General features: G+C 34.4%; 6 protein-coding genes and 1 non-coding gene across 11 annotated transcripts; 3 read left to right on the forward strand and 4 right to left on the reverse strand.

The window, feature by feature from the left end:
* Nucleotides 1–141: 141 nt before the first annotated feature.
* Nucleotides 142–215, reverse strand: Trnai-aau. The gene has a single exon. It is a non-coding gene; the product is annotated as a tRNA-Ile (tRNA).
* Nucleotides 216–618: 403 nt separating this feature from the next.
* On the forward strand, nucleotides 619–3,001 carry LOC114880173 (CWF19-like protein 1). Its single transcript, XM_029195880.2, has 3 exons — nucleotides 619–1,876; nucleotides 1,946–2,600; nucleotides 2,665–3,001. Exons 1-3 carry the CDS (start codon nucleotides 1,263–1,265, stop codon nucleotides 2,962–2,964), a joined length of 1,569 nt encoding a protein of 522 aa, XP_029051713.1. The 5' UTR covers nucleotides 619–1,262; the 3' UTR covers nucleotides 2,965–3,001.
* Nucleotides 2,987–4,288, reverse strand: LOC114880176 (probable methylthioribulose-1-phosphate dehydratase). The gene is made up of 5 exons (XM_029195887.2): nucleotides 4,078–4,288; nucleotides 3,892–3,986; nucleotides 3,555–3,823; nucleotides 3,269–3,470; nucleotides 2,987–3,199 (listed from the first exon to the last, which is right to left on the reverse strand). Exons 1-5 carry the CDS (start codon nucleotides 4,105–4,107, stop codon nucleotides 3,094–3,096), a joined length of 702 nt encoding a protein of 233 aa, XP_029051720.1. The 5' UTR covers nucleotides 4,108–4,288; the 3' UTR covers nucleotides 2,987–3,093.
* A 7,881-nt stretch (nucleotides 4,289–12,169) lies between these two features.
* LOC114877014 lies at nucleotides 12,170–14,155 on the reverse strand. 3 transcript variants are annotated; one of them, XR_003789490.2, is made up of 5 exons: nucleotides 14,071–14,155; nucleotides 13,669–13,845; nucleotides 12,970–13,044; nucleotides 12,470–12,583; nucleotides 12,170–12,357 (listed from the first exon to the last, which is right to left on the reverse strand). XR_003789490.2 is itself a non-coding variant. In XM_046288386.1 (5 exons), the coding sequence occupies exons 2-5, from the start codon at nucleotides 13,785–13,787 to the stop codon at nucleotides 12,311–12,313; spliced, it is 393 nt and encodes a 130-aa protein (XP_046144342.1). In that variant the 5' UTR covers nucleotides 13,788–13,845; nucleotides 14,071–14,155; the 3' UTR covers nucleotides 12,170–12,310. The 3 variants fall into 3 exon arrangements, 1 of the variants encoding a protein (XP_046144342.1); XR_006829993.1 differs by having other exon boundaries at nucleotides 12,470–12,643; XM_046288386.1 differs by having other exon boundaries at nucleotides 12,470–12,621.
* A 136-nt stretch (nucleotides 14,156–14,291) lies between these two features.
* LOC114877030 (COMM domain-containing protein 10-like) lies at nucleotides 14,292–15,312 on the forward strand. Its single transcript, XM_029189118.2, has 3 exons — nucleotides 14,292–14,431; nucleotides 14,585–14,948; nucleotides 15,025–15,312. The coding sequence occupies exons 1-3, from the start codon at nucleotides 14,403–14,405 to the stop codon at nucleotides 15,223–15,225; spliced, it is 594 nt and encodes a 197-aa protein (XP_029044951.1). The 5' UTR covers nucleotides 14,292–14,402; the 3' UTR covers nucleotides 15,226–15,312.
* A 400-nt stretch (nucleotides 15,313–15,712) lies between these two features.
* LOC114877031 (short coiled-coil protein B) lies at nucleotides 15,713–18,124 on the forward strand. The gene is made up of 4 exons (XM_029189119.2): nucleotides 15,713–16,160; nucleotides 16,396–16,515; nucleotides 16,583–16,669; nucleotides 16,745–18,124. Exons 1-4 carry the CDS (start codon nucleotides 16,088–16,090, stop codon nucleotides 16,885–16,887), a joined length of 423 nt encoding a protein of 140 aa, XP_029044952.1. The 5' UTR covers nucleotides 15,713–16,087; the 3' UTR covers nucleotides 16,888–18,124.
* A 668-nt stretch (nucleotides 18,125–18,792) lies between these two features.
* On the reverse strand, nucleotides 18,793–22,786 carry LOC114877029 (fibroblast growth factor 1-like). Of its 3 annotated transcripts, none has more exons than XM_029189116.2 (6): nucleotides 22,463–22,786; nucleotides 22,220–22,336; nucleotides 21,898–22,145; nucleotides 19,522–19,709; nucleotides 19,270–19,373; nucleotides 18,793–19,138 (listed from the first exon to the last, which is right to left on the reverse strand). In XM_029189116.2, exons 3-6 carry the CDS (start codon nucleotides 22,113–22,115, stop codon nucleotides 18,950–18,952), a joined length of 699 nt encoding a protein of 232 aa, XP_029044949.1. In that variant the 5' UTR covers nucleotides 22,116–22,145; nucleotides 22,220–22,336; nucleotides 22,463–22,786; the 3' UTR covers nucleotides 18,793–18,949. The 3 variants fall into 3 exon arrangements, with proteins under 3 accessions (XP_029044949.1, XP_029044948.1, XP_029044947.1); XM_029189115.2 differs by having other exon boundaries at nucleotides 22,212–22,336; XM_029189114.2 differs by lacking the exon at nucleotides 22,220–22,336 and having other exon boundaries at nucleotides 22,463–22,785.
* Nucleotides 22,787–23,317: the final 531 nt, after the last annotated feature.

Genomic DNA, 23,317 nt, shown 5'->3' on the forward strand with positions numbered 1-23,317 from the left:
TCATTCGAGTCTTTCAATCGATTTAAAATGTACCAGAAAATGAAAACGAGTTGTCTAAACAGAGTAGATGACTCGGGAAAATGTATGGATGATAAATCAACACCCCGAAGATGAATAAAATTGCAAAAAAAGTTAATTCCATGGCCCATGGGGGGATCGAACCCGCGACCTTCGCGTTATTAGCACGACGCTCTAACCAACTGAGCTAATGGGCCGCTGGCTATTGTTGGACTATATAAAAATTTCAAAAATTGTTAATGTAATATAATATTATTTAATAAATTATCTTTTCCGATAAAGGATTGCAGAGTTAATAGAATGCTTTGTTTTAAACTACAGATGCAATCTGTGGTAACACAGTGAAGTTCATTTGTAATAGTTAATAATTGTACCCTGAATCGTTCAGTCTATCATGGTGTTTTGCAAGTCATTTCATTGAAAACAATTGATTAATATAGCGTTTTATTTATTGACCGATGCTCATCTGTGGTTTGGACTTTGCGTACAAAGAGTCAAACAGAGTTAATTTTTGTAATCTGCATCGATAGATAAGTTATCAAGAATAGCTTATCATATGAAGAGTAAATAAAGGAATTACTCTGTTATAGTTTGCGTTATATATTACTACTTTTTATTGAATTCAATGTTCAAATATATTTAACTATAAATTTGATTATTAAATCAGGACCAGATTTAGTTATTTAAATATTTGCACGTGTATAACTCTCAATGTATTATGTATCCCTTACGTCCCTATATCCCTTATATTTCTATTTCCTTTACATCCCTCTAATTAAATTAAGTAAGTACTACTTATATAGTTCAACACATAGTAGACGGATCATTTAGTTCCAGATCTCATCATCAGGGAGCATCATCGTCGTTCGAAATTTAGTTGAAATTTTTACCGCTAGAGGGTCCAAATTTTTGAAAACATTAGTTCCGATTTTTTACCACCAAAGGGCGCTAATGCGCGCTTCCGAAATTTAGTTGAAATTTTTGCCATTAGAGGGGATATCTTTCCCAACAGAAATACTGAGCATGCTCGAGGATGTACAATGTACATACTCGTTGATGTAAATACAAACAATAAGTATTATACTAAAAACACGGTAATCATTAGTAATGTAATGTGAAATGTCTATGTAATTGAAATAGAAGATTACTTTTAAACATATAACTTATAAATTCTTACTATAATCTGAATGTTTTATGAATTGTATGTAATTTTATCAATTGTAAGTTAGGTTATACCATTAAAAATGAGTGAGAAACAGAAAGTTTTAATATGCGGCGATGTAGAGGGTCATTTTAAATTTTTATTTAACAAAGTCGAAGCCATCAATAAAAAGAGTGGCCCCTTTGATTTCTTATTATGTGTTGGTAATTTTTTCGGCAAAAATAACGACGGTCTCGAAATGTATAAAGGTGGCATGAAAAATATTCCCGTTCCAACATATATTATCGGCCCTAATAGGGAATCCGATGTAGATAATTATCCAGACGTTGACGGATGCGAAATGTGTCAGAATCTTACTTATCTTGGAAAACGTGGCCTGTATACTGCTAGTTCAGGACTTAAAATAGCTTATATCAGTGGTACAGAAGATAATTCTTCAGAAACAAAAGTTACCTGTTTCAATGAAGGGGATGCCATGGCAGTTAAACAAGCTTGCCTAAAAGGGCAACCTAGTTTTAGGGGAATTGATATATTATTGAGTTCACCTTGGCCTGATGGTATTACAAATTTGGATCCTAACAGACCAAATTTTAAATATCAAGGTTCCAAATTAATTGCTTGGCTGGCTACTCAAGTAAAACCCAGGTACCATGTAGCAGCTTTGGAAGGATATCATTATGAAAGACCACCATATAGGTATATAAAGGAACATGGGTTTATGATTCAGAATCAGCATTTATATTAATTTGATGTTTCAACTTTCAGGAATCAGGGTCAACAAGAGGGTAATATTGAAATAGCAACAAGATTTATAGCACTTGCACCTATAATGAACTCTCAGAAAAAGAAATGGCTGTATGCTTTAAACCTAACACCTGTTGATAGAACACGCTTATCTGATTTAGTTATGAAAACTACAGATGAGACAGATAGTCCATATCCAAAATCAATGTTATCAAGTGAACCATCTATACAGAAATCAGAACCTAAACGTACCCAGTTCTTTTATGACATGGAGTCTAAGGAACCTACCAGGAGATCAAGGCACTCAGAAGGACCTAATAAAAGACCAAAACCAGAATTTGATCAAGCAAAATGTTGGTTCTGCTTATCAAGCCCTGAAGTTTCTAAACATTTAGTAATATCAGTTGGTTCAGAGATTTATGTTGCCCTTGCTAGAGGTGGATTGGTTGAAAATCATTTTCTAATTCTGCCAGTAACACATCATCAGAGTTTGTCTATTTTACCAAAAGAAGTGAAAGAAGAAATGGCTTTGTATAAGGATTCCATAACAAAATATTATGCAACTATGGATTGTGTACCTGTATTTTTTGAACGTAATTATAAAACATCTCACTGTCAATTGCAATCTGTACCTGTTCACAAAAATCAAGCACCTGCCTTGAAAGAAACATTCCAAGTAAGTGTATCAATTATGATTGATACTAAATGTTAAACAAGCTATAATCACAATTTCGTTTCAGGAAATGGCAGAGTGTAATAACTTCGAAATAACTGAATTACCTCCACATGCAGATTTGCAGCAAATTGCAAAACCAGGGGTTCTATATTTTTATGCAGAATTGCCAGATGGAACAAAATTATACCACAGAATTAAGAAAGATTTTCCATTACAATTTGGGAGAGAAGTACTAGCATGTGATAGAATATTAGACATCAATGACAAAGTCGATTGGAAAGATTGCCAGCTAGATAAAGAGGAGGAAATTGAATTAGCCTCGCGAATTAGAAGAAACTTTCAACCGTTTGATGTAGATACTTAAAACTGTACGAAAATTAACAAACTGAAATTGTAAAATATGTATATACATTTATACATCAATTTTTTTGTACAATATACGAGTATATTAACTCATCACGACTTATAAAAATATGGAATGAAGATCATGATACTAACTCAAATATTGTAACTCGTAATCATCCGGAGTTGCAAGCGGATCTAATCCACTTAATTTCATTTGTAATGCTATGTCAAATAAATAATCATAACATTCCGTCCTGAAAAGAAAAAGACTTATATTTAGAAACTCGATATATTAATATACTATATAATATTAATTTACATACATAGTTTTGGCTTGCTGCCATGTATCACCCCAAACATAGACACCATGTCTCCTTACTAATACAGCACAAGTTTCTGGATAAGCCTCAATAGTTTTATCTAATTCATCCCTTAAGTCTTCTTCAAATGGAGTATTTTCTATTATTGGCACTACAAGTTCTTCATCAAAACGATAAGCTCTTCCCAATTTCTGATTTCTAATGCCTTTTTAATGTAATAGGAACATGTTTTAATAGACAAATGGAATAGCATTTTGTACTTTATACAAACAGTTGTTACAGATTATACCCTTTATCATTTCAAGATGAGTAACACGAAATTCCTTTCCAGGCCAATGTAATGTAACCATCACAGCAAACTTAGAATGAGTATGAATTACAGCACCAGCATTTCTTCTTGTGTATGCACATATAAATAATGGAGTACATTGTGATTTTTTCAATTTCTTTTCTGGTGGAGGCAATTCTAAGTCTTGTCCATTAATAGTCTGTACAAACATTTCATCTGGTAAGATTCGTTCTTTCTGGACTCCAGATGGAGCAATATAAATCTTGTCCCTGAATGTACAACAAAATATTAGTATATAATGTAAAAGATTTGATATAATACGAAAGATGTTACCCACTCATGTTTAATAGATATACCACCACCAGTTCCAGTAACCCAGCCTAAATTATAAAATTGTCTGCATAATTCAGGTATCAAATTTCTTGGATGTTCCTATGGAATAAAACCGTTTATACAGTATAAGTTTTTTTAATTTTATCTTAATGATAACGTAAAATTAATTTAAACATTTTTAATATAATACCTTATCGTAATTATCGTCGTACGAAGACATTGTTAATATAAGTGACGGAAATGCGTTTCAAATTTTACGACGATCTGTGAAATGATCATAAAACGTTTCAATTTTAATTCAGAAATCGCGATAAGAGCGCCCACTCATATACGTACTGCAATGTGCAGGCAATAAATTTTCACTCATAATTTTAAAGGTGGTACACCCAACTAAAATTCATACATCATAATGTAAACACTGTGATACAGTGTTAAGGCTGAACAAGCGTCGAGGCTGAACTCCGAATTCTTCATCGGTAAAACAGGCCATGTTTGATTGAAAATTAAGCTGAACAGAAACTGATTTAAGCGCCACCTCAATTATTGCATCCAACTAACGGTATGCTATTCTACGTTACCTTTCGTAAATACCTAAATGACACATGTATGCTACGATAGCTATATGTATAAGTACATAATTAAACAATACTGACCATGCATTCATTATTATTAATTTCCTCTCTGTAAAATTGTATTTGCAACGTGGTACACTTCAGAATCTTAAAGACATAGTTCCTGAAAAAAATATAACATCGATTAAATAGAAAAAAAGCATTTTCGCAGCCAATTCGCTCGTATTATTTGCTGCATAATTAATAAATATACCATAGAAATAATGATACAGTTATTAATTAGTCATCAAATAATAACGATTGCCCAGGTCTCACCACGGGGAGGTTGCTGCGGGTGGAGACCCGCCCTACCTCATCCCATCCACCCTCCATTTATACAAAAAATTAATTTTTTTATTTGTAATAATAACATCATCCTCTTGATGCACATTTGCAAAACATTTTTGATTGCTGTGCAAACGAACAACAAAAGGAGCATTATTTCTATTCATTACCTACCTATCTACTTATCTATACATATATTTACGTAGATTTTTGCTTTTTATTCCTATCTCAATATTTTTTAATTTTGATTTTGATTACAGATCTGTAATTAATAAATATGCAATTGCATATTTGTCCTATATACTTATATTACTAAGAATACCTCTCTATACAATCGCTCGTAATTACATTAAAAATTCGCTTAAATCTAACGCTTCCTAATTAAACACTGCAGTGTTTGACGATTATACTTAATGACTATATACATAAATAAGTCCAATGAATTTGTTGAATTTGTTGAGCTTGTTGTCCTCACCAGAATACTTCCTAAAATAAAACTGAAAAGGATTAGATACAATTTTCAAAAATAATAAGACTCGCATTACCTTAATACTAGAATACTTTTTGAAACAGATTAAAAAGGATTAGATACAATTTTCAAAAATAATAAGACTCGTATTACCTTAATACCAGAATAATTCTTGAAACAAACTAAAAAGGATTAATTACCAAAATACGTCCTGAGATATTTCTCTGCAACAGAAACTTATTAATTGAATCCATATCAAGACAAAAAGTTTAATAACTAGAAAGAAGATGCATTAGTACACACAAAATTTCACAAAAATCAGAGTCATTGTTAATGACTCATTTCCAATGAAAAGAAGGAACATCAATTCAATTTCAGTACCAAAATAAAGAAAAAAAAAAAGATTTAGAAAAATATATCGTCACTGAATAACTGATTTGATTTAAAAGGATTAATTATTTTTCATTTTATAGTATCTAATATTTGTTCATTTGTTAACAAATAATACACGATATTTTAATTGAAACAACTATCTTTTACTGCAATAGACGTACATACAACCATGACTCTACTTGACTTTATTGCATTATATTGTTCAATACACCTTTCAATGCAAATTTATTGTAAATGGAAAAAGTGAAAAGAAAATCGCGAGTGGACTTTGCTTTTCAGGAAAAGAATTTGAAAATTTATAAAAGTAATTTAATTAGCTTCTCCGTAAGCTTGAAACGAAACATCGCGATCAAAAATGAAAACTGAACAACTCGAACAACAATTATCCACTACTTTTGATTAAATAAAGTAAAATAAAAATTTAATAAGCTATCTCGAATGAACAAATATTCCTTGAAATAAATTATCACCAATCATCAAAAAATAAAATGAATTTCCATTTTAAATAAAACTTTGAATAAAATTCTCTTTAAAACTTTATCGTATCTAATAATATTCTGAAAACATTAAATTCATATATTATTTAACAGTATTTCCAATAACCGAATGCTCAAAATTTTCAAAATTAAAAAATGGGAAAAAAAGAATGGGGGCATGGCAGTGGGAGGGAGGGTATAGGGGAACCTGAAAAGAAAAGTTTGACTGCCCATAAGAGCAATCCCTAAGCAAACCCTATAAAACAAACCGAAATCACACGCAACACTAATTTCAAAATTGCAAACATTCTGAACTATGACAAAACATCGGCTGGCAACGAAGGGTCTCACGCCCCCTAGTTCATACGCCAGACGCTACATACCACCCACCCCGCCTGGACGTCGTAACGCCAGGACAGGATGCACCCCTTCGCTAAGAGCGCTACCCGCCCGTCCAACACGTTGCATCCAACGGTGTCAGATTGACGGACGCCCATAGTATAGACAAAAGGACTGCAGTTTAAAATATGGTAACATATTTTCATATGTTCCGTATTCTAAAACTGTGCCTGCAAAGGCCTAGTAATGCATGGGTTTGTCTCCCATGAGATGGTGTTCACGGTCTCAGGCCGCGGAATCCTTAAAAGGACTCCCACCGAATGTGAGTCATAGTTACTTCCACTAATTAACAATCGCGAACTCATTCGCAACACTAATTTCATTAATTATATAATATGTACAAATTCACGCGTACGCGTGAAGGCTGCTTCAGTATGCGCAACGCTAAGCTGAAAAAAAGAAAAAAAGAGAAAACGCGAACTGTAACGCAACACTACTCAAATATACCGAATTTAGTAAGACGCAACACTAATCTAAAAAAGGGGTACAGCCAATTCAAGGCTGTACCACGGCAGCTGGTCCATAGCTGCCTTATGGAGCATGGCAACTCCACTGGATAGTTTGGGGCATTTCATCCTATATTGCAACTCTAATGCAAAACGCGAATATTCATTACCGCAACACTAATTAGGAGGGAACTCTATAAACTAATGCAAAGCAATCGCGTATTTATAAGTCGCAACACTGGGAAACAATCGCGCTAATGTCATTCGCAACACTATCTTTAACAGACATGCAATTAAAATGCAGAAAAGGGGGATTCTAAAACCGTGAATTTTTTACTCGCAACACTAATTTCATTAATTATATAAATATGTACAAAAGCGTACGCGTAAAGGCTGCTCCATTATACGCAACACTAAGCTGAAAAAAAGAAAAAAAGAGAAAACGCGAACTGTAACGCAACTCTACTCAAATCTACCGAATTTTGTAAGACGCAACACTAATCTAAAAAAGGGGTTACAGCCAATCCAAGGCTGTATCACGGCAGCTGGTCCATAGCTGCCTTATGGAGCATGGCAACTCCACTGGATCGTTTTTGGGCATTTCATCATATATCGCAACTCTAATGCAAGACGCGAATATTCATTACCGCAACACTAATTAGCAGGGAACTTTATAAACTAATGCAAAGCAATCGCGTATTTATAAGTCGCAACACTGGGAAACAATCGCGCTAATATCATTCGCAACGCTATCTTTAATAGACATGCAATTAAAATGCAAAAAAGGGGGATTCTCAAACCGTGAATCTTTTACTCGCAACACTAAAGCAATAAACATTAAAAAGCAAAACTCTCAATAATCTTAAAGCAATCAACATTGAAAAGTTAAATTCTATTTTAAAGCAATGCAAGAAAGAAACGCGATATTTAAAGTTCGCAACACTAAATGAAAATCGCGATAATCATGTATAGGCAACATTAAATTGAACCGTGATCGATATTCATTCGCAACACTAAATTGAACCGTGGTCAATATTCGCAACACTAAATTGAAAACGCGATTTGCCCAAAATCGTGGGGGTCACGGGCCCCCTCTTCTCCTGAAATTACAAAACTACAACTACAAGCAAGCACAGTGACAAAGTAGTAACGATAATGATTTCCCATCCTTTTTTGCAAAAGGATGCAAAATCATTAGTAGTTCCCCTCTTGAAAGACAGTTTGTCGGGGCGCTTCGGCATATAGCCTTTTCTTTCTTCGGGCGGTCCACCCACCTGAAACTTATATCTAAAGCTCGAGACTTGCAAATTCGCAAAACAAAAAAAAAACAATCAACAAAAAAGAAAAATCGCGAAACTCTAATTGACACGTGGACGAAAAAGGACTTTATATAAGTCGTTGTTCGTGCACACGTGCCGTGCTCGAGCAGAACTTGTGCGTTTCGTGCCATCGCGACCGCGTATGACGACTTATGAAGTCGCCAAAAATTTGAAAAATTGTACAGATAGATAGAAGGCGAACGGCATACCCCGTTCGTATCGATCGTATCGTCAATTCTTCAAATATATTCCAGGCACAGGTTGATCACGCGAAATCGCGCCTACCCGACCAAGAAACTGTGACAACCTGTCCCGGCCTTACCTACTTACAATCTATCACACACACCAGAAGGTATACTACCTACCTACCTAACGCTATATTTAAAAAAGGCAAAATCACATTCTCACAATAATTCATTCCACGACCCCCATACACTCCACCCGGGCGCAGAGCCTACACTAGGGAGAACGTCCCGGGACGCCTCCGTCACCCGAGTTTCATCTCACATCACACTCTACGGTACGTACCATTTTTCACTGAAATCGTCTGGCAAGGCTAGCAATCATTGCGTATAATGATAATTACAAAATTTAATTAACTACTTTGATATAGAATATTTCATAGCAATGGTAATAATCATGGTAATAGTAATGATAACAATAGTATTTGGTTTATACGTTCATCGTACATCTTGTTGAATAAAATATTATTTCAAATTAAAAGTAAATGAAAAAGTTATTAAACCGACGCAATCCCACAGCCTAAAAACACACACACCATATGTGGAGATTACGTCGTGCACGATATACTAACACAATGCCAGCCGCTTATTAATTATTATTCTTATGAACTAGGTCATCGTGCCCATTGCCTCTACCCATCCAAGTAGCACCTGGGCACGTGAATGGGCTTTGGCAATAAACACGGAAGGGGTTAAATCTGAAAATCCTGATCTACAAACATGATTAGTACATAAACATCTAACGGGCTAATATTTCACTATTTTAATTTAATAAAAGTGACTCGACTTTGTAAATATTAAGCTTTAAGAACAAATACTGAAAAAAAAAAAAATAGAGCAACTATGACGCAAACATGGTGCACTGCTAATATCAGCTGGCAACGAAGGGTCTCACGCCCCCTAGTTCATACGCCAGACGCTACATACCACCCACCCCGCCTGGACGTCGTAACGCCAGGACAGGATGCACCCCTTCGCTAAGTGCGCTACCCGCCCGTCCAACACGTTGCATCCAACGGTGTCAGATTGACGGACGCCCATAGTATAGACAAAAGGACTGCAGTTTAGAATATGGTAACATATTTTCATATGTTCCGTATTCTAAAACTGTGCCTGCAAAGGCCTAGTAATGCATGGGTTTGTCTCCCATGAGATGGTGTTCACGGTCTCAGGCCGCGGAATCCTTGTAACTAATTTGATTAATTAAATAATAAAAAGGATTGAGTTTAAAAACCAAAAGGATTCCCACCGAATACTAGTCAGTGCATCGTCATATTTACTCTCGCGCTGGAAATTTTTCGCAACACTAATTTAAGAAATGCAAAATTTTAATAAAACAGAATTTAATGTTTCTAATTATGAATTCTTTCCAATGAAACAAGAATTTATTGTGAAAATTAATAAAACATCCTCGGGCGACTCCCTCCTCAGAGTAAATTTTCAAGAATACGCAAAATGTGTTGAAATAAATCACTCTGAGTTGGAAATCTACCCGCCACGAATTGTCTTCTTGCACATAAATTGTTCATTTTTTCATGAACGTTTAAATAACTTAATCTTCGGTATTGAATGAATGAAATTTTACTACTCGTAAAAAATTCTAAAATTATATTTGAATTTATAATGCACAAAATGTAATTAAATCGATGTAATAGCATCATTAATATATATATCCAATATACATATTACTATCAATATTATATTGCTTTGAATTTTCGCAATAACCAAGTCAGATAGTATTTGACTTCTCTATTACAAACAAATTAAATAAAATTGTTTCGGTATTAAAATATTTCATATTCCACATTTAAGAACATTTAAGAACATTTAAGAGCATTCACAAATAACTATTGGAATATGTGGAATGGAAATAATATTAAAACGCGATGTACAAGAAGACCTAACCTGAACTAAATTAAATGAAACAATAAAAATATTACTACTCATGAGTATGATATAATCATACCCATGGTCACTGTGCTTGCTAATCACGTATACAACTGGTAGCCCGTGTCGATTCGGACCATTCGTCCTTCGACATGATTGGGCACCAGAGGAACCATAAAACATGCGACTCACCGTTCGCAGATATACTCTTCTTCCGACAGTCAAGTCAAGGTGAAGACGGAAGTCGTGAAGAAATTCATCTGTAACAAAAAAAGAAGAATTACGGTTAATTTTGAAAATTATCAATTTTTATTCTAATAAAATAATATATGAAATTGAATTTTATAAAATATTAGCAATTAAAAAGAAATCTCAATTATCAAGTGTTGAAATTATAAATTATTCTATTTTAATAAAAAGCAATTAAGTGAAGTAATAAGATACTTACACTCTTTCCTTGTGGTCCAACGCCCAAGACGGAAGTCGTGAAGAAACCCATCATCAGGATATCCAGAAACTTGGCAAAATCAAAAAATTCATCTGTAACAAAACAAAAAAGAATTACGGTTAATTTTGCAAGTTACCAATTAAAAAGAAATCTCAATTATGAAGTATTGAAATTGTAAATTATTCTATTTCAGTTAAAATTAATTAAATAAAGTAATAAGATACTTACACTCTTTCCTTATGGAGCAACGCCCAAGACTCCTCTTCAGTGGTGCTTTGACTCTAATTCCGGATATATCGAGCAATTAAAAAAAAAATTAAAAATAAAAATAGTAACGCGACCGTGAATAATTTCCGGCGAACAATTATAGACTCTACTTTCACGATGGGAAAAGAAAAATCAGAGCCGCGATGCTCTAGAAAATATTTTATAATACGCAGCAAACACTGACTCTACTTTCGCGTGATTCCTAACTGTACAAACGCAACTCTATTCAGGGCCAGTTCACCCTTGAAAAAATCAAAACATTGGAAATATGTTCGTACAACCACTGACTCTACCGACCGCCTTGCGCGCGGCCACAACAATTCCTGGAAGAAAAGATTAGTGAGGAGGTTGGGGATGGGTGGAAATATACAAAACAAAATCAACATTCTTCTTATTGAGCTCAATTGAGGAAATACTGTTATGTGTAAATGAAAATATCAGTGTTCGTGAAATATTTTCAACGAACACGAATATTATTCAAGTTGAATAGTGATTCTAGATTACATCGTAATTATAAAATGTTTTAAATAATTGTTGATAACTATTTCAATGAATATTACATCGATAGAAAATCATTTTGTAATAAAGATAATAGACTATTGTATTAAAGCAGAGGATTTTTGTTGTTAAGATTGTAAGCATACTATAAATTGTTGGAAATTTTATTACGGCATGATTTATAAATTATCTAATTCTTTTCAATAAGCAAAGTCTAATAATTAACCATGCTTAAACAGCATGTGATTTAATAACGTGATTCTGTTTTAATTTAAACTTGCATCAAAAGCTGTATATTATAATATAATTACTATGATTTAATAAAAACAAATTGTTTAAAATAATGAAAATATAATTAAATAATTGTTGAAGAAAAGCAATCATCTGCAGTAGAATACACGTTGTTTCAATTTTGTTCTAATTTAAAACACACGTATTAAATTATTAGTTGAAATTATTTAATAAAATGAAAAATTAATTATTCTTTTTCTATTAATTGATCAAAAGAAAATTTCTCTAATCTTTTTTTCCTTGAGCTTGATACCATTTAATTAACCAATTAATTATCAAACATGCTTACACTTAACAACGACTCAAAAAAAGCATTAATAATTGATTATAATAAATTAAAATGTTGCCAATTATATTATATACCCTTTACAAAATTATATTTCGAACCAATATCAATGGTGTCGTATCCCATGGCGCCTTTTTGAAATCAAATAAATATCTGTAACAAATAAAAAATAAAAATTTATGCAAATTAAATTTAATCAACAAATAAACAAACGATCGAAGTCGATAATTTATGCAAATTATTTAAATAAGTAGACTATGCGTACTTTCGTATTGCTTATACTGGAGCACGACCTCGACACGTCTTCTCACTTCGACGCTCGAGAGAGCAATGGCGAGACCTTCCTTCCCATCGTAGACCGGTCGGCACTTCGGCAACACTCGGCAATGTTCGGTATATTCTGCTACCGGCCGATACCTAACGAAGTACACGAACACGTCTAAACAGAAATAATATTACGATGCTCAAGAAAAGAGGTTATTAAATTAAAAACAGCAAATTGTGTGAAACAATATGAAAAACATTCGATAATGTTTAAGAACTTAACGATATAAAAGAGAAAATAATTCAGATTCTACAGTTCCACTCTTATTGTACATTCCCGGCGAGAGCAAAAATTTTCAACTCATGTATTTGTGAAGAAAACGCCGAATTAATGTCAAAGATCAAGAATTCAGACTTCTCTTCGATGTTTCTTTCTGTTTTTTGTACTTTTAACACCCGATCGGCAATTTAATTTAGTATTTAAAGATAATTTAATCTTACCTGTTGCAGACACGTGCCAAACGGACGAAGCTTCGAGACGACTGTTGCACGCCACCACACTCCGCGCATTGCACCCTACAACAATAAACCTGATTGGTCGAAATGGAAGGACGCCATAATAGACGACCAATCACAGCCATTGATAGAAGTTTCGTATTGCTTCGAAACTTTAATACTAATCGTAAGGGAAAGGTTCGTTAAAAACTATCAACGCCATATTGAAATAAAGTCAAGATTATTTTTCTCAGCTTAAAACATGAAAATATAGGAAACAAAGTAGAAAAAATATAAGATATTGACGGGATTTAAGAAATTATTGATATAAAAGCAGAATAAATGAAGGAAATGTTATTTTAATTCGTATTAATATATCGCTATAATAGTAAAAAACGAGAAAATCAAGTATCACGATTTATAACAGTAAATTATGAGAAATATGTATTGAACACATGAAAAAATGCAATAATGTTAAAGAAATTATTGATATAAAGGGAAAATAATTCAGATTTTGTTCTTCCAACTTCATTGTCAATTCATGGCAAGAGCAAAAAGTTTCAACTCACGTATTTTTAAAGATAACCTCGAATTAATGTCAAAAAACAAAGAGCTAGACTTCTCTTCGGCTATTCTTTCTCTTTTTTGTATTTTCAACACCCGAAAGACAATTTAATTTAATATTTGAAGATAATTTAATCTTACCTGTTGCAAACACGTGCAAGCGGGACGAAGCTTCGAAGAGGAATGCTGTACTGCGTCACAAATCCACGCACTCGCTCACACAATGACGTGTCTGATTGGTCGAAATGAGAGGACGCCATAATGGATGACCAATCACAGGCATTGGCAGAAACTTCGAATTGCTTTGAAACTTTAATACTAAAAGGATAAAAAGATTCGTTGAAAATTATCAACGCCATATTGAAATATGATCAAAATTACTTTTTTCACTTTAAAGCACCGAAATATAAAAAAAAGATAGAAAAATACATAAGATATTGATGGCATTTAATAAATTATCACCATAAAAGCAGAATAAATGAGAAATATGTTATTTTAATTCATATCTGTATCGACAAAATAGAGTATAAATTTTCAGCTTACGCATTTTTGAACACAATATGGAAATGATGTCAGAAGTCATGACCCCGGTCTTCTCTTCAACTTTGTCTTCTGTTTTTTGTATTTTTATACCTAATACACAATTTAATATAATAATTTAATACTATTTAACGCGATGCAAGCGTCGAGACCGCTTCACATACACGAGCTGCGAATGATACGCGATCGAACATACTAAACGAATGAACTGCGCCCTACAGAAAAAATGAGGAACTAAATTTGTAGTCTGTTTTACCTTTTCAACGTCTTTTGCGAATGAATAATGAATGAATTTTAATAATTGCTGTGATTAACTGTAGTTAATAACCTATAATATGGCTACCTGGATCACAGTAACACCGCGGTAGTATTTAAATTTTGTAAAAGTTATTAATAAGACTTCTTAGAATTCCTCATATTTGATGAGTGTTTGAAGCATGAAATTGCTTTGGAGCATCAAATGTCTAGAATGTGATATAATTTGTATATTTTAAATAATAGGCATTGACTGTTTTAGGCTTGAACAAGGTCTGAGAATAGCAAATCAAATAGACAGCAGTAAATTTCGATTGCTCATCAATCGTATTTGCCAAACACTGCAGTCTGATGCAAAGGCAAGAACATTTAGCGAGGAAGAGGAAGAAAAATTATTAGTCTCTCTAGTTTTGAATAAAGATGAATTAGCTTGCCTTCTAGATGCACTAATCTTGTTTTATAAACAAGCTGCATGTAATATCATAAAAGTGCAGTCTATGGAAAGTACTTTGAAAGATACTTTTAAAACAGATGACGATAAGGTTCAAATATATTTAAATGCATGGGTTGCATATGGTAAAGGAATCATTGATAATTTTAGACAGATATCCATATTCCCTGTTCAGGTATATTATAATGATAAACATTAATATTTGCATTATGAAATATGAGCATATTTGGTATTACTTTATTTTATTTCAGGTCAAAGATATTGACTGGTGTTTGAATATCCAAGCTGCATCATCTACTATCAAAAAAGATGTACGTCCAACTGCATTAATGCAGTTAAACTTGACAAGAGAGGAGCAATCAAAATTAACAGTTGAATTTGATAAACAAAAGCTGATAGATCTGTATCAAAATTTAGAGAAGATACAATCACAATTGGATGCTCTTAAATGATCCTTAATTAGCCATTGTTTTTAATTTAAGATATATATTTTATATTACGAATTATTAAGTATAACAAAATAAATATTTATCATTGTATTTTTATACAGTTTTTAATAACAATTCCAATCCTTTCAAATCTTATTTACGTGTTTCTGAACTGACTACAAAAGCAATGTCTCCAGTAAAGAATTTGCGTGCAGATTGGTAGCAGATCTAATACTGTTTCCGTATTTGGCTTGGTTTCTGCAAACAGAACCTGCTGACAGAATCATATACCAGATTTTGTTATATTTCTGCCGCTAATCTGCTACAATAGCTGAATTTAACACATCCTGCATCAAATCTGTCGCCATTGTTTACAAAACCTAACAGGAATTCGACAGAATTTGCTATGCGCAGGATTGACTGATTGGGTCTATGAACAGTGCTTAAAAAGTTCATCCCCTTCAAATTTAGATACATTAAATTTATTCAAACTTCAATTTCCATAATAATCTTAATGTTCCAAGCTTATGTTCTTATAATTTAAATGAAGATTAAATGAAATTCATTTATGATTCAGAATAGTGAATCATGATGCCTGTAGGTGTCATCAATGAAACAAATGGCGAGATGTGCAAAGTTGAAATGAATTATTTGAACGAATAAACCGTAAATTTCAAGGATTTGTTTCGGATAGCTACTAGTCCTACGACGTCTGTTTGTTATCAAGTAAAATCATACATATTTTATGTTCCTCGACGAATGTAAGAGCAGTCTCCTACGGGTTTCTTCTAGAGATCGATAAATTCGGGTCAAACGTCGAACCTTGCGCGCAGGTTTGCCTGTAGTGTGTATTATTTCTCCCGTCGAAGATCTTCGACGTCAAAAGATGTCCACGTCGGTCACAGCGAAACTTCAAGATGACATGAACAGTATACCATTGGCAGATGATGATCCTCAGGGTAAGGGAACTTATAGATTACATCTCTGACCCAGTTCTCTTGATTTCATTAGCGCACCTTTCTCTGTTATAACCTGCCTGCTGTTCTATCCCTAATCAAAATATTTCAATATCTAATAAAAATTACCAAAAATTATCGAAACTCGGGTAAATTTGGAACATTGGAGGATGTAGATTGATATAGGAAACTTTGTATAGAGATACAAGATAATTAAGTTAAATGTTTTTACGTATAGTGATTATTCCTGAGGAAGAAGTTTTGGATAATAGCTGCCACATATCTGATGCATTGGGCAGAGGACGCAGCATGGATTCCATTCCATCTACATTCACAAATGGCAGCTGTAGCCCTAACAGTAAGTTCTAAACTATCATGGTTTTATAATCATATATTGCTAAATAATCAATATGATTTAATTGCAGGTTTAGATCCTGATATCAGTCCTGATGAACAAGAAGAGAAGGCAAGATTGATAGCTCAAGTGCTTGAACTTCAAAATACATTAGATGGTAAATAATTTGTGCCTTATCAACATCTTATCTAATTGTATGAAATGATCTTAAATGTATATTCTTGTTCTACAGATCTATCTCAGAGAGTAGACAGTGTAAAGGAAGAGAACCTAAAATTGAGAAGTGAAAACCAAGTACTGAGCCAGTACATTGAGAACCTGATGTCAGCATCCAGTGTTTTTCAATCTACAAGCCCCAACACCAAGAAAAAGTGAATTCACGTTGTTAAAGTAGATAAAGAAAAATGTTCGAGAAACAGGGATCTTAAACTAATGTGATCTGTAATCTTCTATGAAAAGCATGTACTCATATCTATAATCATGACTGCCTTCTTTAACTCGAGAAAAAACAAAATTATTGTTCATACGAGAATTTCCAAGATATCGTCTTTATTTCATCTCTATGTGTTCTATCGGTGGGTACATACTTTTCATGGGAGCGAAGTTTATGAGCGAAGATTACTTTAAAACATTCGTTCGTATTTATCATTCGAATTTGAGCATTTCAATTTTTTCTTCATTCACTGCATATGCTTCTTGCTTGTAGAACAACGCGCTTATGATTATTATCACCAAAGAATTTCATTTTGCATTTATGTAAAAGTATCTTATCAGCCATGACATTTAATTTATAAAAACAAAAAAAAATCAAAATATTGCTTGTTGAGACGTGTGATTGAATATTTCTAATCGAATATTATTTTTTTAACATTATTCGTTGATACATTCTTTTTATTTTTCCTACAAAAGAAATTATATTTATGTTAACCATTGGCGTTGTATTTGATATTTACAAATAAGAAGCGAGGGTAATAAATGTTTGTAGTTATCGTATGTAATCAAACACCAGCGTTTTTTAATTCAAGCTTTCGCTTAAGGGTTTCGATATATGCAATGTATGTAGGTGTACAAAAGAGATAAGAAATAGTTATATATACAAGGTGTCCCATGAAACTGGGTCAAGGTATATTCCTGAAATGGTACAAGACAGAAAAAAATGTCATTAGATAAAATTAAATAGTGTCGTATGGATCATCGTGTAATGCATGTGTCGGCTCCATTCGATGCCATTTAATTTTGTCTTGGCCCAGTTACATTGGACACCCGGTATACAATTATTTATAAATATAAATATATGATTATAATATATTATGATATAAATTAGCGTTCATACGAATGCTGCGAGCACAGTGTGATTTTTCATGTATTTCTCATAACGACTGATTTCAAAAATTCGATCGACACTCTGCCTGCAGCATAGTCGATCAACGATTAATATGATTAATGAAAAGAAAGAGAGAGAAAAAAAAGAAAGAAATATGTACTGCAATATAAAACTGCAACTTGCGAGAAAGTTTCAGTTGAAGGGCACAAGCAGAATGCACAATCTCAAATTATTCCATTGTTGAGTAACACAGTGTTATAATAAACATTATATTCTATTGGAAAGTAACGAAGTTATTTATTTATTGTAGAAAGCTCCTTCATCTTTCATCCTCTCCAACGAATATATTTACTAAGGCAAACTTATCGTTAGAACGATTTCTTTATAATATAAAGAGTCCAAAAGAGGAGTAGGATAATAAATAGTTAGGGAGCGTGGGTCTTGACCCATAAAGAAGGATAAAATAATTAATAACTGAAAGGGGTGGCCTTGGCCTATAAAGAGGGATAAAATTATAATACATAACTAGAAAAAGTGAAATAAAAGGGGTCCTCGGCCGAGGCCCAGAAGAGGGATACAATCATAAATGTTATTCCCCTTCGATGAGCTTATTTAATAAGCAAAGAAAATAAATTAAATAAACTCCGGAAAAAAATTAATTATTATACTGGTTATACCTTCTATGTACGGGCCTGATTTCAACTAGGGGTGTCAGGGACCCCGATGCATCGGTGGCACTCTGCATACAGCCCTGGATATCATCTTGGGGTATCAGGGACCCCGTGACTCTTTCTGCGCACCGCTAAAATATTGACATGGGGTTTCAGGGACCCCGGTGACTCTCTGCGTACCGACAAAATATTGTCATGGGGTTTGAGGGACCCCTAGCTTTATACATATATATATATATAAGATTTGAAATTTAATTTTCAATTTTATCAAATACATTACATAAATTCTTTATAAAATCTTTAATGTTTTATGTTTTTTTAAATAAAATTTTTAATTTGTTGTATCGATTGTTGTTTTAGAAAGATCCTGTATCTGTAATCTATCTGTTAATTTGATTCAATGATTAATTAATGAGAGCATATAAAATATAATTCACACGAATTATTCTTGTCGTATTGCTAAAAATTGTATCGCTTTCTGTCCCCATCGTGTTTTTGATCCTGGTTTTGCTCGCCCATTCTTCTTTATCCCTATCCACCATCCATAATTAGCGTACTTTTTTGAGCGAAAAGCATCATAGGAACCAATGTTCCATTGTTCCCATTCTGTGGTCTCCTTATTTGCATTTGGCTGAAAATTAATTAAATACCTTTGTTAGTAAAAATTTAATAAGGGATATCTTACATACTCCAATTGCTGAGGGTTTTTTTCTAGAATGCACTAAAATTAAAGAGTAATTATTATAAAATTCATGGTCTTACTTCCCCGTATAAGCGTCCTTTCTTGTTGAAAGCCAGATACAGACTAGTCTTGATACTTTGTATTCGAATCACGCCGAAAGAAACCGGTATGATATGAAGCAAGCCTAGAAAATCACGTAGCAAAATCCATAGAAAGATTATTAATTTTGCATGATTCCAAATTTTTATCGGGTCATTCCATCAAATCTTTCTTAACGTTAGACATTGGTATGACGATTAAACAAAAGTCATTATAATCTCCATTATAATTACCGTGTGGTTCGTTTGTAGCACTCAACCCTCTAACACGACCCGATTCCGAAACACCAAGGTGATAACCAGTTCGGCAAAATAGTTTAATTACCAAACAATTGTACACCGGATTCTGAGCTGGTTTCCTGGGATCCCATATTACGCAAGGAGGAGGTTTAACCGATTCGTTGGTGATGTAACGTGACTTTCTGTAAAGAAAGAATCGAATTGCAAACACGTACTTGAACTCCCTGGAAATGTGAATTCGAAGTCTGTAAATATACTCTTAACTTTGACACGAATTTCAGATAGATGAGCCTTTGAGAACGTTTCAAGGAAATGTATTTCAAGTTTCTAGCTTTCACTTAATCACATTTCAGCATCGAGAAACGCGATTGCGCTTTTACAATTCGCTGGCTTTCCCTTTTAACGTATTAAATTTTTCACGACACAATATTTTTATTAATCGATGACGCTTCATCGGAGGTACATAATGTTTGCGGTCATTGAAAGAAATAGGACGAGAGGAAGGGTGCAGCGCATTGTTAAATCTAACGCGAGGTGACACATAGGGGGTGCGCTCTATTTATAACATATCATTACGTTTGGAAAAACGGGCCGATCGACTTTTCAGGTCAGCAGGCTTCGTGAATGAAGTCTCGCTTCATTGCATCGTACACGTTTTCCAACCCCATTAATTTTAAACGCACGCTCCAGGGGAAGAAACGCAACGCCGATAGACACTTCATCCAAGAAGCGCAACATCAACTGATAACAATCAAGTTAATGGTACCGATCAAGAGACTGGAATACATTATTATAATTGAAATTAAAATTGCTTAAATAAATTGAAAAAAAAAAAGGAACACGTTTTGGGACGAAGGTTACTATGGAAACAGAAATTATTCTTCTCGTTTAAAATTCATCATCGGCAAAATTACTCGTCTTAACGTTGCGTAAAGACGCCTCCGTTAATTACACGTGGAACGTGCCGGCGATCTATTTGTTGTAACTCGAGTATGCGATCATGAACGTCGATCCTAATTTTGCGTTACGTGTCGCGCGTGCACTTTAATGCAATTCTCGCGAAATTGCAGGTCTGGTCGGTTTCCACGGTGCTCGAATGCCGGTAATAATATAACACGAGCTGGTACCTACTACTACACACACCTAGTGACCCTGCAACAATATAGAGGAGAAAATTAATCGAGTCAAGTGATCAATGAATGCATATCGGAGGACAGCTACGCGTTCAAGAGCAAAGTGATCAAGGTGTATCTGCATCAGAGATGGATCCAAGTACGAAAGTTTCTAAATTTCACAAAAAATTCCATTTACCCGAAACCGCGCAAATGTAAAGTTTTCTCTTCCTTATCTATCCATCCGACAGAAAATGTTTAAACCGAAAGTCACGTACAGTGAAATCGAGGACGAGGATGTAATGTTGTTAAATATTTTCCTGAATCGTCGGAAGGCAGCATTAATATTTTATGAAGCAATCTCCGCACAGCTTACGTGAAAGTATTTCAACTAATATCATCGAGTTCACGGCTAGAAACGCGTCGTCGTTTAATTAACAATCCGGTTAATTCGCTTCCGAGAGCGCGTCTAAAGTGGCACACCGTGAAGATTGATAAATTTCAACGGGCATCATAAAAGGTGGCGCGAAGGATTAAATAAATTTCGTTCGGTTGATCGATGAACTCGTTACGGTTAACCGTGCAAAAGCTACTGCTTTTGTTTACCAATAATAATCGTCTTCGTTCCTCGCTTCACTCGTTCGCTTTGCCTCCCTGTTCACTGACCTCTTTCACTTCGGAATAATCAATTAATTTCGCTCCGCGATTCCACGGCTAAAAACGTTCAAGAGATCGTCGAACGACGGAGAAGGAGCCCGTGAAATAATAGGATATTTTAAACTGTTAACTTAACTGCGTATACGAGAGAGAGAGTTAATCGATTCAAGTGATTAATGAGCGCTCATTGTACGGCACGTTAGAGGGAAATTACGTTCACGGACTTATTGTTGGTATGATCGAGGGAAAATCGCTTGAAACTACACATCAGTCTTTCGTCGGTGTCAGAACGTTCATGAATCATTGCATAAATCATTGCGTTAATGTCGATCAAATAAGATCTCCGGGCATGATGGATCGATCCTCCGACTCTTAATTTGTCAACTAAATTTACATACTCGAGTTAGTTTTCTTTTCTAGATCAAAGAAATAAATTTCTAATACCAACGAGCCTACTTTCATTTTTCTAGAATTACCTAATCAATAGACTTTCAATCTGTCTATCAAAGCATTCAAACGAACCCCATCCCGATTACTCATTGAAACGTCACAAAGATTCGATCTCGTCAATTAATGATAGTTTCTAATTACTGGCAAATACCCATTCTCGTCGAACTTCATTGTAGCCGTCGAGTGTCGTCTGCTTTCCTTTTTCCATCTGCGATCCCCATTGATCTCTTTCTCGTTTCCTGTTCCTTTCTCCTCGCCGATCGATAGATCGGAATCATAGCTGTCGTCGCTGCAACTATCATCGATGTCGCTGCATTCTTCGTCGCATGTCGGTGCTTCTAAGTTTTCGTGAATCCAACGAAGACTCATCCTCTTCGATGATTTCCTTTCTTTTGATACCTTGATTAACAAACAAGAATTCTGTCAGAAACACTTTCATTCGATTCTATAATCGTTCATCTTCACCGGTGTACTTTTGTGAAAAAGTGGAATTCCGAGAAAGTGTCAGTGTCAGATTTGGAGCAAAGGTAACGGAGAATGGTACGGTCCAGGATTAGCGGTATCTTCGGTCTGATTAAACAAAAGATTGCCTGAAAAAACCAGTTTTTTTCTATTTTCATTTACATTATTATAACACTTTGATTTGATAATTTTTTAAATTTCCATCACTTCAACTACATTCCATTAAATTTTAATAAATTCAACTGACAGCTCACCTGAAAACACCTTGGTACCAATTTCTTCGGTGTTTAACACGCGACTTCCGAGTTTTTAATTTCGCACAGATCCGTAGAAAAACACGGTAGTGAAACGACACTGGATTGTTTCGCAACACTTTATTGAGCTGGTCGTGTTCCGTTTCGCGGGGTCCACGGGCACATTGTTCACCAGCGTGTCGGATGGATGTGTGGACGCACCTACCTAGGTGCTCCACGTTTATCACACGACTGAGCCGGCTCCGCGTAGCTAGGTTGGATAATACTGGATATGACGCCGGTCTCTTGGTAGACGGCGTAGTCAGCAGTGGTCAGCAATTCGAGGTAGACTAAATTAAAAATGGGACACGAGGCGAAATGCGAACCAAGTGAAAGATTCTTTGCGATCCTCGTCTATACGGGATTCATAAAAACGTCACCGGATACCAATTCGCTCGGCTATTACTGTCAACGCGACGAATGTTGACGACTTGTTTCTAATTTAGCTTCCGCGACTTGTTGCCATTTATCCGAACCTTTCAACTGTAGATATTTTCTTTCTCTTCCGGATTTTTAAAATATACAATCCCAATAATTAAATTTTTAGAAACTTTGTTATTTTTCTTAATCATTGCTCGATGAATGATGACTCTAATTGGTCCTAATTAATTTTGGGAACTCTATTCTTAAAGGACATCGAAGCATTTACTAATTAATTTGCAGTCTCCTATTATATCTGTGCTTCCTGAACAGTAGATAATGTACTGATATCTATTACACGCTTTATGCTTAGTCAACGTGTTACCTTTACAATGTAACCGAGCCTAGCTTCCAGAGCCTCATTAACCGCTCTGGGATATGTGGTTCCTGGACAGG

The sequence above is a fragment of the Osmia bicornis genome, chromosome 13, assembly GCF_907164935.1.
Source record: "Osmia bicornis bicornis chromosome 13, iOsmBic2.1, whole genome shotgun sequence".
In the NCBI taxonomy this organism is placed as follows: domain Eukaryota; kingdom Metazoa; phylum Arthropoda; class Insecta; order Hymenoptera; family Megachilidae; genus Osmia; species Osmia bicornis.